General features: G+C 39.8%; 1 protein-coding gene across 1 annotated transcript; it reads right to left on the bottom strand.

Annotated features, from left to right (window-relative positions):
• Positions 1-8,665: 8,665 nt before the first annotated feature.
• On the bottom strand, positions 8,666-18,294 carry LOC140478606 (extracellular calcium-sensing receptor-like). The gene is made up of 6 exons (XM_072571825.1): positions 18,173-18,294; positions 17,328-17,619; positions 11,702-12,535; positions 11,351-11,578; positions 9,702-9,825; positions 8,666-9,597 (listed from the first exon to the last, which is right to left on the bottom strand). The coding sequence occupies exons 1-6, from the start codon at positions 18,241-18,243 to the stop codon at positions 8,666-8,668; spliced, it is 2,481 nt and encodes an 826-aa protein (XP_072427926.1). The 5' UTR covers positions 18,244-18,294.
• Positions 18,295-18,361: the final 67 nt, after the last annotated feature.

Raw genomic sequence — 18,361 nt, 5'->3', positions numbered from 1 at the left:
GGTGTCAAACACCCCTGTCAATCTCTATAATACTTCATACAATACAAATGTTTCTTCAACTCTGGAAGCATAATCTTAATTTGAATTGTATGGAATAAAATACTAGAGGAAGTAGTAGAGGCTGGTACAAATGCAACATTTAAAACGCATCTGGATGGGAATATGAACAGAAAGTGTTTGGAAGGATATGGGCCAAATGCTGGCAAATGGGACTAAATTCATTTAGGATATCTGATCAGGAATGGCATGTTAGACCGAACCATTGTTTCCATGCTGTACATTTGTATAACTCTATTAGAAATAATAAAAAAGTGAAGTAAACCTCTGTAATTACAATTGAATTAAGCACAAACATCGTCTGAACTAAACACAACCTAGGACTGATAAAACAAATCAAAAAATGCACCCTTACAGGAAAAAAAAACATAATTACTTTTATTGTTTTATCAGATGCTTTTCTAAATGAATGTAATTATGCTGAATGTCAATGAAGGTTTCAAAGTAAAACAAACCTTCAACAGGCACAGCAGAGGGATAAGAGGGATGTGCTAACAACATCTTGTGAGGTGTCAAACCCCTGTCAATCTCTATAATACTTCATACAATGCAAATGTTTCTTCAACTCTGGAAACATAATCTTAATTTGAAATGAACACATTGCACAATTATACTCAAAATATTCTATTTTATGCAGTCAAGATATCAGTCTAATAGTCTGAGTTAATGGCTTGCATTTAATTATAACAGATTGTCCAATTTAAATTCAAATTTTAAAAATCTGGAATTAAATGCCAGCCCATGGCTTACCACTCCCACACTGTCAATATCCTGTGGGTTGCCTTTGACTAAACGTTGACCTTGAATAGCTATATTAATACTTTCTCTACAAGATCAGCTCAGAAGCTAGGAATCTTACAACAAGAATGTCACCTCTTGAATCTTGAAACCTGTTTACCATCAACAAGACACAAATCAGGAATATGCTAGAATGGTCCCACTTGCTTGGATGAGTGCAGCTCCAGCAACCCTCAAGTATCTTGACACCATCCAGAACAAACCATTTTATTTAATTGTCATCATATTCCCAATTATTTTCTTCCGCCACTACCAATATGCAATAGCAGCATTTACAAGATGAATTGCACAAACTCATCATGGCTTCTTACACAGCACCTTCCAAATGTATGATACCTACCATTCAGAAGGACAGGGTCATCAGATGCATGGGAACACTAAGCAAAATGTCTCCAAGCGACCCACAATCCTGACTTGGAAATATATTGCAGTTCCTTTAGTGTTGTTTGGTCAGTATTATCGAACTCCATCCATTACAGTGTTGTGGGTCTACCCAAATTGTTTTGCATGGTCATAGTGGATGGGATGATTGACAGTGTATGATCACTGTGTTACGACATGGGGTAAACCACTCTGCTAATTTATACCTGATACAGAGAGAATCTCACCTTGTGCTGTAATCTGTTAAATTTCAAGAGACAAATAACTATCCCAGATTTCACTATTTAAAGTAAAAATTAACAATTTTATTCTTTAAAACCAACAGAGGACATTGAAAGCATAACTATTTACAACTTCTTTCTCTTCAACCTATCTTTTACCTGTCACTCTACAATACTGGTCTGATTAAAAAAAATCCTGATTAAGCTTTACAAAAAAAAGTCATGTTTCAAATCTGTCAGCTTCGTTGACTTTCCTTTGTGTTTTCCTGGGTCATCTTTTCTTCTTCTGCCGACCAACGTTTCTTATGGATGGGTAACATTCAGAGATCTATGTGGCTAACAGAGTATACTTTTTGGTTTTCTTGGTAGTTCTCCCTCTAAATGTTCGAACTGTCCAGTTTTATACCCCAAAACATCAGATTCTTTCATTGGTTTGATGTAATCAAAACACTAAATTCAAATTCAATTGGATTTTGGTATACTAGGACATGAGTTAAACTGATTGGTGTAATTTGAATTTGTTTTTGTTCCATGAAAACACAACACCAGCTATTTGTTTCAATCAAGTGTTACATTTTTAACTTGTTCAGGACACTCTATGCTTTCAGTTAGTCCTTGCTAGCTACCTTTCTCTCTTAAAGACACAGTATACCTCTACACATTCATAAACACTGGATAGTGAAACATGACTGAAAAACAGAAGGTATATCAAATGCAGTTTTTGCAATACAGTAGAGAATCAAATTGAATTTTGTTTTAGATTAGATTAAATTACTGACAGTGTGGAAACAGGCCCTTCGGCCCAACAAGTCCACACCGACCCTCTGAAGTGCAATCCACCCAGACCCATTCTGCTACACTTACCCCTTCACTTAACCTGCACATCTTGCATTTTTGCATGGCCAATTCACCTAACCTGCACATCTTTGGACTGTGGGAGGAAACCAGAGTACCCGGAAGAAACCCACGCAGACACAGGGAGAATGTGCAAACTTCATACAGACAGTTGCCCAAGGCAGGAAAATGTGGACTATATCAAAGGTCGAATACTAGTGCAAATAGGGAAACATGAGAAGAAATTGTGCCGTGATGGCAAGCTTCCCTCCAAACCACTCAATATCCAAGAAAAAAAATGTTGGAAAAGCACAGCAGATCTAGCATTAACTGTGGAGAGGAAGTAGAGTTGATGTTTCAGGCGAGCCATGTGTCCTCAGAACTGCAGGAATGTGCAAGCTCGTTTGATATGCCACAGAAAATGCAGAGTTACAGGTATAGGGTCAGGGTGGAAGTGTGTTCAGACACTCGGTGTGGATAAAAAGGACTGCTTTCACACTCTAGAGATTCGATGACAGCACAGTCTTCCAACTGTTTTTGACTTTTCACTACATCCCCAACTTGTGTCTTGTAGCGACCTACTCAACAGTATAGTTAATTGCCTCACTCACATAAATGGAGACCATATCTCTCTTTCCCATTTTTATTAACTTTTATTTCACGTTTTTCTGCTTTGAATTTCTGTGCAGTGACCTCCGAACTATCCTAAATAACCTTTCAAATGCTTCCACTTGCATTGAGCTGAATTGAAACTTCTACAAAGCAATTCTGGATCTGGGCATGCTGTAAACATTATATTTCAAAAGGAATGTTGAATCACATCACACAACAAATGAATATAGCTGGAGAAATTAATCACAGACTTGAGTAAATCTTCAAGCCTTAATGTGGAAATAGGAAAGTTAGCTACAACAAGAAACAGGGATGTTGGACTTCACAATACGTGGAGTTTGCACATTCTCCCTGTGTCTGTGTGGGTTTCCTCTGGGTGCTCCTGTTTCCTCCCACAGTCCAAAGATGTGTGGGTCAGGTGAAGTGGCCATGCTAAATTGCCTACCGTGATAGGTGCATTAGTAGGGAGTAGGTGAATGAGTCTGGGTGGGTTACTCTTAGGAGTGTTGGTGTGGACTTGTTGGGCCGAAGGGCCTGTTCCCGCACTATAGGGAATCTAAGAATCTAAGGTGCAGACATGACTAAAGAAGGATTTTCCTCCTTTAAGCAGAGAAGGCTGAGAAGGGACCAAAATCATAGAAAGACTTTAGTAAATAAATTGTAGAAACTGTTGCCAGTGACAGAATAGTCAGTACTCAGAGGACATACTTTAAGTTAAGCATTAAAACAACTAGAAGCATTTACTTTGAAGTAAGAGATTGTTTGAAAAGGAATGATCTGCCTGAAGTTGTGGTGTAACAATTTCAACAATAGAATTGAATAAGTACATAAAGTGGAGAACATGTCATGATTTTCAGAAAGGAGCGTGTAAATGGGCCTAAAAAGGCTGGTAGGGTGCATTCATCCAAGTAGCTTTCCTCGAAAATGCATTATTCCATGATTACTTGGAAATGCTAGAATATAATTGGTGCAGACTTTGGGTGCATCTTTTATTAATATCTGGCACGTGGGTATCATTGGCAAAGCAATCATTACTTCATGATCAGAGAATTTCCTTGACAAGTGGTAGTGAATCACTCTCTTAAAACACTGTGCTCCCTATGGTGTAGCCACAGCCACCCTGTACTGTCAGATAAACCTCTACGTTTGTGAATTATCAACAGCAAAGTAAGAACAATGTTTCCAAAATACTGACTAGAGCATCAGGAAAGTAAATGTCTTCTGCTGTGAGTAGTTAGAATCTGGAATGGAGTCAGTAATACAGTCATGGTGGCAAATATATTTGTGGCTTTCAAAGGAAATTAGATAAGCACCTCAAGATTAATGTGTATACAGTTAAGGGGAAAGGGTGAAGATGTAAGCAAGCAATTTTTCTTCTTTAATTGGCTGGTACAGGTTCAGCAGGCTGAATGGCCTCCTTCTTTGTGGTAACCATTCTCTCTGTTAAAATGGTTTGAAGCTTGGAGAACTGCTTTCAGACAGTGCCATTCACAAGCACCTGCTGACATTAATCTTCTAAATGGTAGAGGTGCTGGGTTTGTATGGAGCCATCATTGCAATTTGCTCCAAAGCATCTTGTAGATTATTCACTGCTAGCACTGTGCAGTACTGAAATTGAATTTCAGGTTTAATGTGATTCATATTTGGATCAAGTCAGCTGCTTTGGTCCTCGATTTTGTTGACGTGCCATTGGAGTTGCACTGCCCAGCAAAGTGAGCTTGGCTCATTAGCCTCCTGAATTGTGTCCCACAGCTGGTGAAAAGACCTGGAGAAACTAAGCAGTGACTTCTTCCACTCAGAAAATCAAGCGTTTGTAAGCACAATATTTCTACGGCATCTCCAGGCCAATGGAATCATGCAGGTTGTTGAAAGTGGAAAATTTATTAATAATAACATAAATTAAAGATAAAGGGCGATGATTAAGTTATGTTTTGTTGAAGATGATTATTGTTTGGTACTTGTGTGACTTGCATGTTAATTACCTTTAATCATCCCAAGCCTGAACACAATCCATAGCTTTTCTACGTCTGGGCTTGAACTGCTCTGTTATGAGTCACTGAAAATGGTACTGAACACAGTGCTATCATTCCACTTCTGATTTTCTGATGAAGACTTTTCCTTGTTAAAGTTGCTGAAGATTGTGGGACTGCGAACAGCACTCTGAGGAACTAGTGGTACTTTGCCTCCAAGATCTTTGTGCTGAGTATAGCTCTCGCCACTGGACAGGTTTTCCATGGTTTCAATTTTATTTGAGTTTCTCAAGGCTGTCCTCCATCAAATGTCACCTTCCCCAATCTTAACTCATTCCTAGAATTCAAACAATTGGTCATCTTTCGACTGAAGTAGCAATGAGGGCTGGTGTCGAGTGCAGACAGATCACAAAGTTACATTAAAATTTATTGGATCCAAAAATGGGAGGAGGAGCCATCAAAAAAAGCCATAATATGTTGTGTAGTTAAATCTTGCTGCCAAATTCCACATGAAATTTGATGTGAATGCTATCGTTGGTCAATTTGGAGAAAAATGCTGTGGCCTGGTTTTCCCATGATGTAGAAGCTAGGCACTCAACTGGATGTGGAAGGTACAACATCCAACCACAAACTCTTCAGCCTTGCCTCCAGTTAGTCCCATGCCATTAATTGCTGACTATCTTCCCTTCAACTCTGTTGCTCACATTGTTATTTTCTCTTTAACTCGGCCACCATGATCCTACTCCATCATTTAATAAGATAATGGATGATCTGCCTACAGCACTTCTGTACTTTCTCCTCACAACCCTTGACTCATTTGTGGATTGTAAATAAATTTAACATGCCTTTGAATATATTCGATGATTCAACTTGCACTTCTGCCTCGGAAAGGGAATTCTAAAAATAATGGCCCTTGAAGGAAGACACTCTTCCCCATCTTCCCCTAAAATAGGAACCATGTTATTTTGAACTGATATTTTATTATTTTATCCATCTGATCAAAGGGACTGAGGCTAAACAACTCCAAAACAGACTCTACCTGACATTTTTGTCCAATCTGTTAACCTACATATATCCATTTGCAGATATTCTATCCAAACATTTTAAGCCTTAAAAGTGCTTTCCTGTCCATTTATCATCAGCAAATGTGTCTACAAAGCACTCTTGATGGGATAGCGAGGTTTAATGTGTATTATAATTTGGTGTCGGACCATCTCTGCTGTATCGTATTTGTTACAATTTTCTAACCTGGAGATGAACAACCTTAATGATTCCTGTTAGTTATCTAATCATTTAATCATATTAACATATGAGCCCAAGCACAATGAGCTCATATTTTGTGCAGTAACCTTTTTTTATGTCAGCCCTCTTAATACATTTTGTGAATTCACATGCAGCACATCAAGTGTTTTCCCTCTTTTTTGCCCTACTTGTTCCATTCTTTATGATATCTGATAAATTCATGATACATAATTTGGTGTTGCAGAAGTCTGGTAGCCAAACTGCCTAGGAAGCAACGTGAGACTCAATACTGTAATAAGGTTTAGTTGCTATTATTCCCTGTTTACCAATTCCAGCTGTAAATGGCAGGCCGCCTCAATGGGCGGCACGGTGGCACAGTGGTTAGCACTGCTGCCTCACAGCGCCAGAGACCCGGGTTCAATTCCCGCCTCAGGCGACTGTGTGGAGTTTGCACGTTCTCCCCGTGTCTGCGTGGGTTTCCTCCGGGTGCTCCGGTTTCCTCCCACAGTCCAAAGATGTGCAGGTCAGGTGAATTGGCCATGCTAAATTGCCCGTAGTGTTAGGTAAGGGGTAGATGTAGATGTAGATGTAGATGTAGGGGTATGGGTGGGTTACGCTTCGGTGGGGCGGTGTGGACTTGTTGGGCCGAAGGGCCTGTTTCCACACTGTAAGTAATCTAATCTAATCTAATCAAAAAAAAACTGACAGCCAAAGCGAGGCAATGGCTGCTACATGGAAGAGGTCAATTTAATTTCATGCTGATGGATCATAAGACACAGAAGCATTCCCACAGCAAAATTGCCTTCACACAGACCAGTTCTCAATATAACATTCCTCCGTCTGGCAATCCTTCAAGGACAGGTCAACTCTCCTCCTGGACCAGTCACCTCCTCCAACAGCGTGATATAAGACAGGTCTGCAGGTATCATCTCATCCATGATTGTTGGTTTCTCCCACACTCAGAATTCAGTTCAAAGGAACTGAGTAAGTTAATTAAACACCTCCATTCACAATTAAAGATTTTACTCCTCGTGAAATTAGAATAGATTACTTACAGTATGGAAACAGGCCCTTCGGCCCAACAAGTCCACACCAACCCGCCGAAGCACAACCCACCCAGACCCGTTTCCCCTACATTTACCCCTTCACGTAACACTATGGGCAATTTAGCATGGTCAATTCACCTAAACTGCACATTTTTGGATTGTGGGCAGAAACCAGAGCACCCGGAGGAAACCCACACAGACACAGGAAGAATGTGCAAACTCCACACAGAGAGTCGCCTTAGGCGGGAATTGAACCCGGGTCTCTGGCGCTGTGAGGCAGCAGTGCCAACCACTGTGCCACTGTGCCGCTCATAATCATCCATAATGGTTTCTCTAATTTTGCTCATGCTAAACACCAATACTTCTGACATTGTTATTAGGTAGAAAGTATTCATATCCATGGATATATGGTAAATAGTGTGCACGAGAAATGGATAACTATGTTGAAAACACAAACTTCTATAGGTTTCAATCAAGGTAGAAGACTATGCATGCCATATGTGACAGTGCATAGATAAAAAAGAACACCATTTCGGGAATGACTTGGTAAATTAGGCGTTGAAAATGACCTACTTACAACAGTGAATTACAGCATCTCAGTGAGAAGATACTCAAATATGTTAAGAGTACATATATGGTACATATCATTTAAAGAAGCATAGAAAGCCTGCTGGTTAGTGAGTGCATATTACAGATATGTCCTCATTAAGAACGGGAGAAAATAATTATTTGTGAGCTCCTTTGGAATATGAATAGAAAACTAATTCTGAAAAAGACCAAATATTGAGTTTTCCACATTACCGCCAACATGGTGAACTCAAAGTTTCCAAAACCTTCCCTCTTCCAACATCACCATCCCACCTTCCCACCAGCGACCCCCTTCAATGTCAATTTGGCACAGTGACAGCATTTTTATTGAAGTCCTATGTGAAAACGATGTGAGCAATCTATTTGGACATTTGAATAGACCAAGCTTCAGAATTGAGTTTTTATTCACAGATCAAGCAAGTTTCAAATAGAATCTTCATGCAATAAAGAAATTCAAGTCACAATAAGGAAACAAAAGTAACTTTGATCCATCTTTCAATAAATATAGATTACACTCCATTCAGTTCTGATTACAAGAGGAACCTTGATAATCTGAACGACACAGGCAGGGAATACTTTGTTTGGATAATCTAATGCCAGGTAATCGAATGTTGGATAAAACAGTTTAACCAAGCATCAGGACCTTGCGACATTGTTCAGATAATCTGAAATTCAGATAATTAAATGCTGGGTAAGTGAGGTTCCTCTGCTCTGAGGTTTCATGCAAATGAAACTTGGGGTAGATGTATAAAATAGTCAAAATTATCAGCCAAACTTCAAAATTGCACGTATTGCAGGTCATTGTTCGATTATGTAAAATGAGTGCTGGTACATTATTTTGTTTTATGGCTCTTCACATGGAATTGCCATTCATTATCATTATGACAAGGTAATTATCTACTAAAACATCTGTGTCTCAGTTATCAACACTCTTCAAGAATTTTTTGGAACCCACTGAGACCATCATGTTCCTCTTTGTATTGTTTTCTTTCTTCAACAGAATAATGTAACATTTTGGAGTAAAAATGCAAATAAGTAGACCAAAGCTGGAAGCCAAAATAGCAAATACTTCAACTGCCACAGAATATTTCCCTGGCGAACTTATGTATGCTGGAATGAAAGTTATCCAAACTGCACAAAAGATAAGCATGCTAAATGTTATGTGTTTCGCTTCATTGAAGTTATTTGGAAGTTGTCGAGCCAGAAAAGCTACGACAAAACATGCACAGGACAGAAATCCAATATAACCAAGTACACTGTAGAAGGCTAACGACGATCCTACATTGCATTCAAACACGATTATCTCATTAGAGTGACTAGTGCTTTTCAATGGATAAGGTGGAAATGCAATTAACCAGGTAGTACATATTACACATTGTACCAGTGTAAGAATGTAAACCGTCAGCTGTTGCTGTCTTGGTCCAAACCACTTCATCATATTATTGCTGGGAAATGTTGCTTTGAATGCCATCACCACAACAATTGTTTTACTCAATACACAAGAAATGCAAAGAACAAAACTAATACCAAACGCTACATGGCAGAGCATACATGACCAAACTGAAGGTTCACCGATGAATGTAATTGAACACAGAAAACAAAGTGTCAGGGCAAAAAGAAGAAGGAAGCTTAACTCAGAGTTATTAGCTTTCACAATTGGAGTGTGTCTGTAGATGTAGAATATTGCAAATACAGCAACAGTGGTGCAGGCTCCAAACAGCGCCAGTGTCATCAACATGATTCCCATTGTCTCGAAAAAGGAAAGGAACACAATTTCCTTTGGAACACACTGATCCCGTCTTTCGTTAGATTTGAATTCCAATGGACATTTTATGCAATGAATGGAATCTAAAAAGCAACACAAGACTTCATCAGTATACGAGGAATCTTGAAACCTGAGCAATGCACATGTAGATTAAGAAACAATGTCTGTGGCAATGGTGCATCCTTACCAGTTGTGTTACTAATTTCACCTTGCGCACATTGTATACAATCAAAACAGCAAATGGGTTGTCCTTTTCTTCCTGCTTTTCTTGTTCCTTGGTGGCAGCTTTCAGAACAAACAGCTTTAGGTACCTCATTAGGAATATGAATACAATGGTGAAGAAATGTTAGTAATTCCATGTGGCAAATGTACAACATTCACTCTAGTAACAGAACAAATCCTAATTATGTTACCTTTGTTAGCACTGTTGCTTTTGAAATAATATCAGCACTTGTGACCTCACCATGTCGCAGTAAAGTGCGAAGAGTAGGTTTGTACAGATTCTTGAGATAACATTCCGGATTCGTTCCGGGATTTGCTTCATTTTATTGAAAAAGGAAATAGGGAAACATCTAAATAAAATCAGATGCAATTTGCAGTATATCATTTAATGGCTAAAATGAAAGTCAAATTCAGAAATAAAAAAGTTTTTCTTCATTTATTCATGCAACGTGGCTGTTGCTAACCAACCCAATATTTGACTTTGAGACCTACCTTTCTGAACTTTTGAAATTCATTTGCTGTCGATATTGTTGCCATATTGTCATAAGAGGGGAGCTGAGACATATTTCTAAGACAGGATTGTGTGTGGCTGTCAGGGGAACTTGCAGGTGGTGGTGATACATGGATTTGTTGCCAATGCTCTTCTAGATGGAAATGAGCATGAGTTTGGCAGTTGCTTCCCAAATAGCATTGTTGAATTTCTGTAGTGTATCTTGGAGGTGCTGCTACTGAGTATCTGTGGTAGAAGATGTGAATGTTGTGGATTTGGTGTCAATCAATTGGGCTGGTTTTTCCTGTGTTTCTCAAGCTTCTTCAGTGTTCTTGGGCCTACACCCATCGAGAGAAATGGGAGAATTTGACCACAGTTCTGATCTGTGTTTTGTAGGTGGTGGTTATGTTAGGAAATTCCCGAGGTGAGTTACCTATTGCAGCTTTCCTAGCATCTGGTATGCTCTCGAAACTACAGATCGAATATGATCATTCCAACTCAGCTTCATGTAAATGTAATCCCCAGGTAGTGATTGAATATCAAGGGCAGATGATTAGATCCTCTCCTGTTGGAGATAGTCATTGCTTGGCATTACTGCAGCAGAAATGCATTTGTGGTCAAGATGAATACAAACCATAATGTTCCTTGACATACAACTAAAGTATCCATTGCTCCCTCAGTTTCTTTTTGGCAAAGCTATGCAACCACTTTTCAGTATGTTTAGATTTTATGTCTTTTTCCTACATTCCTTCATCATTGCAGTGTTATTTTAAGACAAAGGTATGATAATAACTCGTTCTTCATTTGTACATTTTTTCTTTCACATTTTTAATTACATCAGTTATGAGCAAAGAAATTCTGCTGTTAAAGTGGGTAGAAAAAAAACCTCTCTGATCTTACAATCTGGGTTGATCAAGTTTAGCAATTTTTGAATTGGTGAGGAGGTATTTTCTGTTTAAAAGTGCTTGATCAGTTGCAATTTTATTCCACGTCGGGAAATGGGCAGTGGTGGGCAGTGTGCTTATTTGACACAACAATCATCAGGTTGCTTTTCCATTTTAGAGAACGGATTTTGAAATAAAAAATAAGTCAGTTTAAAAGGGTTGGTTTTCCACAAATCTTACCGACTTCTGACCACTACTCCAAACAATTGCCCCTTCTGTTATTGAAAGTTCTTCTCCAAAATTAGCTGATCCATCATAGTGCCCAACATTTACAATGTCGATGCCACCGAGGGCATTTGGTTGCCAGTTTACAATATCATAGGTTGCAACAGGGTCTCCATTTGCATCAAAATAAACTTTTTCTCCGATCTTGGTTGTGAAATTCACTGTTCTCATATAGTATAGCAACTTTAAACAAAAAAAAACAAAATGAGAACTTATTTACATTAATTGCAAATTTTCAACTGTGAAGTTGACCACATTTGATATATATGTAAATACAGAGATCATACCATGTTAAATGTTCCTCACCTGCCATGGTTGAAAATTTGAAATATTGGCACAACTCCCATTGGTGAAAGGCCCTGACCCAGTTTTACATGACGCCATATTGTGAAGTGCATGAGCTATCGCATAAGTTGCTTTGTACACATTGTAAGTGACTCTGTATTGCAAGACATCAGTAAATTCATTTTGGATATCTTGTAAATTCTCTCTTCCTGTGCATTTCTTCAGCTCCGATTCAGTTTTTTGTGAATCTGTTTTGTTTTCATCAGTTAAAATACAGCCAAAACAACTTTCCCAAAACAGTTTGACCAAAAGGTTCTCTGGATACAAAGATGGATGAACTTTCATGAGGAACTCTCTCAACCCTGGTATATGGACTTTGCGAATTGCAACTCCAATTGTTCCAGAAGCAATCTTTTTGGTTTCCTTCGGAGAAAGAAGCAATGCAGAAACCCATGATTCAGTTCCAATCCATTGTATGCCACTGACATTTTGTCTAATCATTTCTTTTAGTAGAGTACGCATGTTTGATTCTCCCACAAAGGCAACGACAACTTTTGCAGAAGAGGTTTTTATGGTGTCAATTGTTTTCAGTAATTTCTCTCGAGCGTATGTTAAGTGAAACGACTCAGAAAAGGCTATGCAAATGCCTAACTCTTGAACTGCCTCTTCAAATGCTTGCATTCCAAAGTTTCCATAGTCATCGTCGCTCTTAACTGTCCCAATCCAGGTCCATCCAAAATGCTTCACCAGCTGGGCTAATGCTCTAGCCTGATAGTAGTCACTTGGTATTGTTCGAAAAAATGATGGATATTCTCTTCTATTGCTCAGGCATGCACAGGTTGCGAAGTAACTAATCTGCCACAAATAAAGCAAAAAACAAACTTTGTGTTTCGATTATAATTTGTGGTTGTTCATGATATCAAGGCAAAAATATCAGTGGAGAAGTGCAATAAGTTTAGCTCCTACAGTGCTTACAGGAGTGGACCTTCTTAAACAGACAATATACAATTTATTTCATAATTTCGAAAAATCCCATTCAAATATTCACTCCCAAGATTCATTCCAATCTTTGCTCTTTCTTGTCCTAACCGTAACCATGCATAATGTCCAGTCTTCAGAATTTAACCTGAAGAATGTCTATGAACATTCTCTTATTCACACTCTCTTTCTCTGCAGGTGACCTTGGGTGATTTCTAACTTTGTCTAATAATGCAGAGATGGTCCACTGTTGATCTCATCTTTTGTGCATTCACATGGAAGTCAATGGAGGAAAAAGAAAAATAAATAAGGTGTAGGATATGTGCGTAATTCTCCCTGATCATTGCCGAAAATTAAAATTACTCTTCAACCAAACCCTTATATCTTTCACAAAGTTTTCAACAGTACTGGTTTTCAAATTTAAGTTTGCGAGGTACAATATTGAAGAATTCAGCTTCTGTTAGCAAAATTAAGCTTACTGTCTCTCAGGCATGATTACACATTCGTAGTAAACCAGTCGCTATACATTTAGTTTAATTTAGAAATATATCAATTGCCAACATCATGTTTGCATTCTATTTATGCTGTGGTTTGATGTTGGGTAGGCTTTGTATACATTACATTGATGTGTATGTTGCTCCCCTTTCAATGTGACAAATCCTTAATTTCCAAATTTCAAGGAACAGCGTTCTGTGTCAACACTTTGCTCCTTGATCTTTACATTAGAGGTGATAGCACAAGAGTATTTAATGAAATGAAAGTTTTTTTCTCAGTTGATACCTTGTAGAATGTTTTTCTGCCCTGACTAGTTGAAAAATTGACTTATGTGGTCTCGCATCACGATGCTCATTACATGCTCGCAACATGACATTAGCTCATTTTTGAAGCTACAATTTCTCTCTTGAAAGATGTGCTTGACCTGCCCATTATTGTGAACGTTACCTGTGTTTATTTTAAATCATGCATCAAAAACAAAAGCATGTGATTAAATACAACATCCCTGACCGTAAAAATCATTTCACCAATGCACTGTTTCCAATAAGTGGGTTAAGGTTTCAGTTAAAAAGTAAGACAGACAAATGTGGTAACACATAGTTTTGAAACATTACATTTAAGAAAGATTGGTAACAGCTGAATTGATTACTCATAAATTAAGTTACTATGGTTCATGATAAGAACACATCAAAGTATTGACAAACAGCTGCAAAGAAAAATGGTGTAGGGCTTTTGTGGTTCTGACCTGTGGACCAAATACCATCACAGCTTGCCATATCATGTCCCAAATTGGGACATGCTTGCCATCACAGGTGCAATATCATCACGAGACAGGTTGGTTAGAAATTGAGTAAAGCTCTGATAAAATAGTCAGTTTAAAATCTTAGGATGTGGTTCATTCAGCACTTGTTGAATCTCTTGTATGAGCAAAGGGTGAAGGTGCAGTGTGTAAATATTATCGGCACATCACCATGGCAACCAGTGGTAACTAAATTCAAAGGGCACGTGCGGAAAATATAAGTAGCCCCAGTAACGGCGAGCATTAAGCTATACTTGCAGTAAAACAAATGTTCCCATCTCGGTCACTGATATCTATCCTACACGTGACTCCAAATGATGTTCTGGAGAAAGGTCACGGTACCGAAACATTAACGCTGATTTCTCTCCACAGATGTTGCCAAGCCTGCTGAGTTTTTGGTCCTCGTAATATAGAACATAGAACATAGAACAGTACAGCACAGAACAGGCCCTTCGGCCCACGATGTTGTGCCGAACTTCTAACCTAGATTAAGCACCCATCCATGTACCTATCCAAATGCCGCTTAAAGGTCGCCAATGATTCTGACTCTACCACTCCCACGGGCAGCGCATTCCATGCACCCACCACTCTCTGGGTAAAGAACCCACCCCTGACATCTCCCCTATACCTTCCACCCTTCACCTTAAATTTATGTCCCCTTGTAACACTCTGTTGTACCCGGGGAAAAAGTTTCTGACTGTCTACTCTATCTATTCCTCTGATCATCTTATAAACCTCTGTCAAGTCACCCCTCATCCTTCGCCGTTCCAACGAGAAAAGGCCGAGAACTCTCAACCTATCCTCGTACGACCTACTCTCCATTCCAGGCAACATCCTGGTAAATCTTCTCTGCACCCTCTCCAAAGCTTCCACATCTTTCCTAAAGTGAGGCGACCAGAACTGCACACAGTACTCCAACTGTGGCCTAACCAAAGTCCTGTACAGCTGCAACATCACTTCACGACTCTTGAATTCAATCCCTCTGCTAATGAACGATAATACTCCATAGGCCTTCTTACAAACTCTATCCACCTGAGTGGCAACCTTCAAAGATCTATGTACATAGACCCCAAGATCCCTCTGTTCCTCCACCTGACTAAGAACCCTACCATTAACCCTGTATTCCGCATTCTTATTTGTTCTTCCAAAATGGACAACCTCACACTTGGCAGGGTTGAACTCCATCTGCCACTCCTCAGCCCAGCTCTGCATCATATCTAAGTCCCTCTGCAGCCGACAACAGCCCTCCTCACTGCCCACAACTCCACCTATCTTCGTATCATCTGCAAATTTACTGACCCACCCTTCGACTCCCTCATCTAAGTCATTAATAAAAATTACAAACAGCAGAGGACCCAGAACTGAACCCTGCGGAACTCCACTTGTAACTGGGCTCCAGGCTGAATATTTACCATCTACCACCACTCTCTGCCTTCGACCGGTTAGCCAGTTTTCTATCCAATTGGCCAAATTTCCCTCTATCCCATGCCTCCTGACTTTCCGCGTAAGCCTACCATGGGGAACCTTATCAAATGCCTTACTAAAATCCATGTACACTACATCCACTGCTCTACCCTCATCCACATGCTTGGTCACCTCCTCGAAGAATTCAATAAGACTTGTAAGGCAAGACCTACCCTTCACAAATCCATGCTGGCTGTCCCTAATCAAGCAGTGTCTTTCCAGATACTCGTAAATCCTATCCCTCAGTACCCTTTCCATTACTTTGCCTACCACAGAAGTAAGACTAACTGGCCTGTAATTCCCGGGGTTATCCCTATTCCCTTTTTTGAACAGGGGCATAACATTCGCTACTCTCCAGTCCCCTGGTACCACCCCTGTTGCCAGTGAAGACGAGAAGATCATTGCCAACGGTACTGCAATTTCCTCTCTTGCTTCCCACATAATCCTAGGATATATCCCGTCAGGCCCGGGGGACTTGTCTATCCGCAAGTTGTTCAAAATGTCCAGCACATCTTCCTTCCTAACAGGTATCTCTTCTAGCTTATCAGTCCATTTCACACTCTCCTCTTCAACAATACAGTCCCTCTCGTTCGTAAATACTGAAGAGAAGTACTTGTTCAAGACCTCTCCTATCTCTTCCGACTCAATACACAATCTCCCACTACTGTCCTTGATCGGACCTACCCTCGTTCTCGTCATTCTCAGGTTTCTCACATACGCATAGAATGCCTTGGGGTTATCCTTGATCCTATCCGCCAAGGATTTTTCATGCCCTCTCTTAGCTCTCCTAAGCCCTTTCTTCAGGTCCCTTCTGGCTATCCTGTATCCCTCCACTGCTCTGTCTGAACCCTGTTTCCTCAACCTTATGTAAGCCTCCTTCTTCCTCTTTACTAGACATTCAACCTCCCTTGTCAACCAAGGCTCCCTCACACGACCATTTCTTTCCTGCCTGATAGGTACATACATATCAAGGACACGTCGTATCTGCTCCTTGAAAAAGTTCCACATTTCCACCACATCCTTCCCTGACAGCCTATGCTCCCAACGTATGCTCCTCAAATCCTGTCTTACAGCATCGTAATTTCCCTTCCCCCAATTGTAAAATCTTCCTTGTTGTGCGCACCTATCTCTCTCCATAACCAAGGTGAAAGTCACAGAATTGTGGTCACCATCACCAAAATGTTCACCCACTAACAAGCCCACCACTTGTCCCGGTTCATTTCCGAGTACCAAATCCAATATGGCCTCCCCTCTGGTTGGACACTCCACATACTGCGTTAGAAAAGCTTCCTGGACACACTGCACAAACACCGCCCCATCCAATCTACTTGATCTAAAGAGCTTCCAATCGATATTTGGGAAGTTGAAGTCGCCCATGACTACGACCCTGTGGCTTCTGCACCTTTCCAAAATCTGTTTCCCAAATATAATTCACTGCTCGCAGACGTTGCTGGAAGCCATTCAGTTCAAGGATAACTTGGGACTGGAAACAAATGTTGGTTTTGCCAGTACAACCCGCATCTCAGCAGTGAATAAAAATGAACTAAAATTGCCAATTGTTGGAATCATTTTTGAATGTTCGCTTTTTTATAGGTTACTTTTATTCATCTTCAAGTTTTTGAAATGAGAGTTTTGAAGCACTATGTTAGATGAAGAGGAATAATAGCTTCGTTATAAAGCTATAGCTATACCGAGCCAAAGAGCAATCAACATTCATTGTACTGGACAGTCTCAACATTTGAATGAACATTCTAAAGCCGACGTAACTGCAGACCTTGGTCTCCTATGGATGAACAAATTCCAAATTTTGCATAGACGATAGATTAAATGCCCCATATAACATCATATCATACACTGTTGATCTTAATGTATTCACATTGCATAACCGAGTTAGTGAACACCATATCTTACCATAGGGATTCTGAAGATACCCATGGAAGGTGCTATTGCTAAAGACCTCGTAGATCCAGAATCAGCGACAATGGCAGAAACAGTGGAGGAGTTTTTACAATGAACAGAGGGCGTGTTTGCCTCGGGTTTGTTCAGAAACGCTATAGCTGCTTTCAGTGATAACTGAGTCAACTTACAAGAATCGTACAGCTGGTATCCCAGTGTGACTCCAGGAAGTAGAGCTGTATTGTTATTTATTTCCTCGATTGCAAAAATCATCGCCAGCGCAAAGCGGAAAGGTCTGAACTGAAAGCTGCAGAGAAGGTGAAAAAACAAACTTTAAAACAACAATAGCAGTTTTTTTTCTGAGGGAATCACCACGTAGCTATTAGTTATAATTCAGTAATAATGCCACTAAATTGCAAGTTGATGGATAAATGCTTCAACGCAGCGCCTTGAACATAAAATCTTAACTAACATTAAACAAAGATATGTCACTGTCTTCAATTTCAAATAAGACTTTCAGCGGGTCCGCAACCTTCCTTCTCAGGTCCAATAGAAGTATTTCAAAGAAGAGCGGGGGACCTCTCACAATGTATTAACCGACACTTATTCTTCATTCCAAAATGCTAAAAGTGGGTTTTGAGTTTTGAACACAAGACCAATTGTGGGAGCTTGCGGTGCATACATTGCTGTATCACCACGTGGCAACATTGAATAAATTGCAAAAGTACCTGCTTGATTATGAAGCAATTTGGGACATGCTGCAAAAGGAAAGCAAATAATTATTTTATCTTAAATTCACAAATTAAATACGAACGTAATTGTATAAACCCTTGAATCAGTACGAGAGCAGTTGAACCGACCTGACGCATTTTGCTGGCTTCGGGTGATTGCTGAACGAGAATTGGCGATGCTCAATGTGGTATGAATGCATCCCAAAAATTCCACCTAATATGATATCTCCATCCTTCGATAGACCCAGCAAATCAAGTCTACCCCAACGTTTGCAAGTCTGCTCATTACTGGTCCATGCCAAGGCAAGAACAGAATTC

The sequence above is a fragment of the Chiloscyllium punctatum genome, chromosome 6 (genome assembly GCF_047496795.1).
Source record: "Chiloscyllium punctatum isolate Juve2018m chromosome 6, sChiPun1.3, whole genome shotgun sequence".
Classification (NCBI taxonomy): Eukaryota; Metazoa; Chordata; class Chondrichthyes; order Orectolobiformes; family Hemiscylliidae; genus Chiloscyllium; species Chiloscyllium punctatum.
The sequence above is the reverse complement of the archived record's forward strand: the minus strand, read 5'-3'. Positions and strand labels throughout refer to the sequence as shown.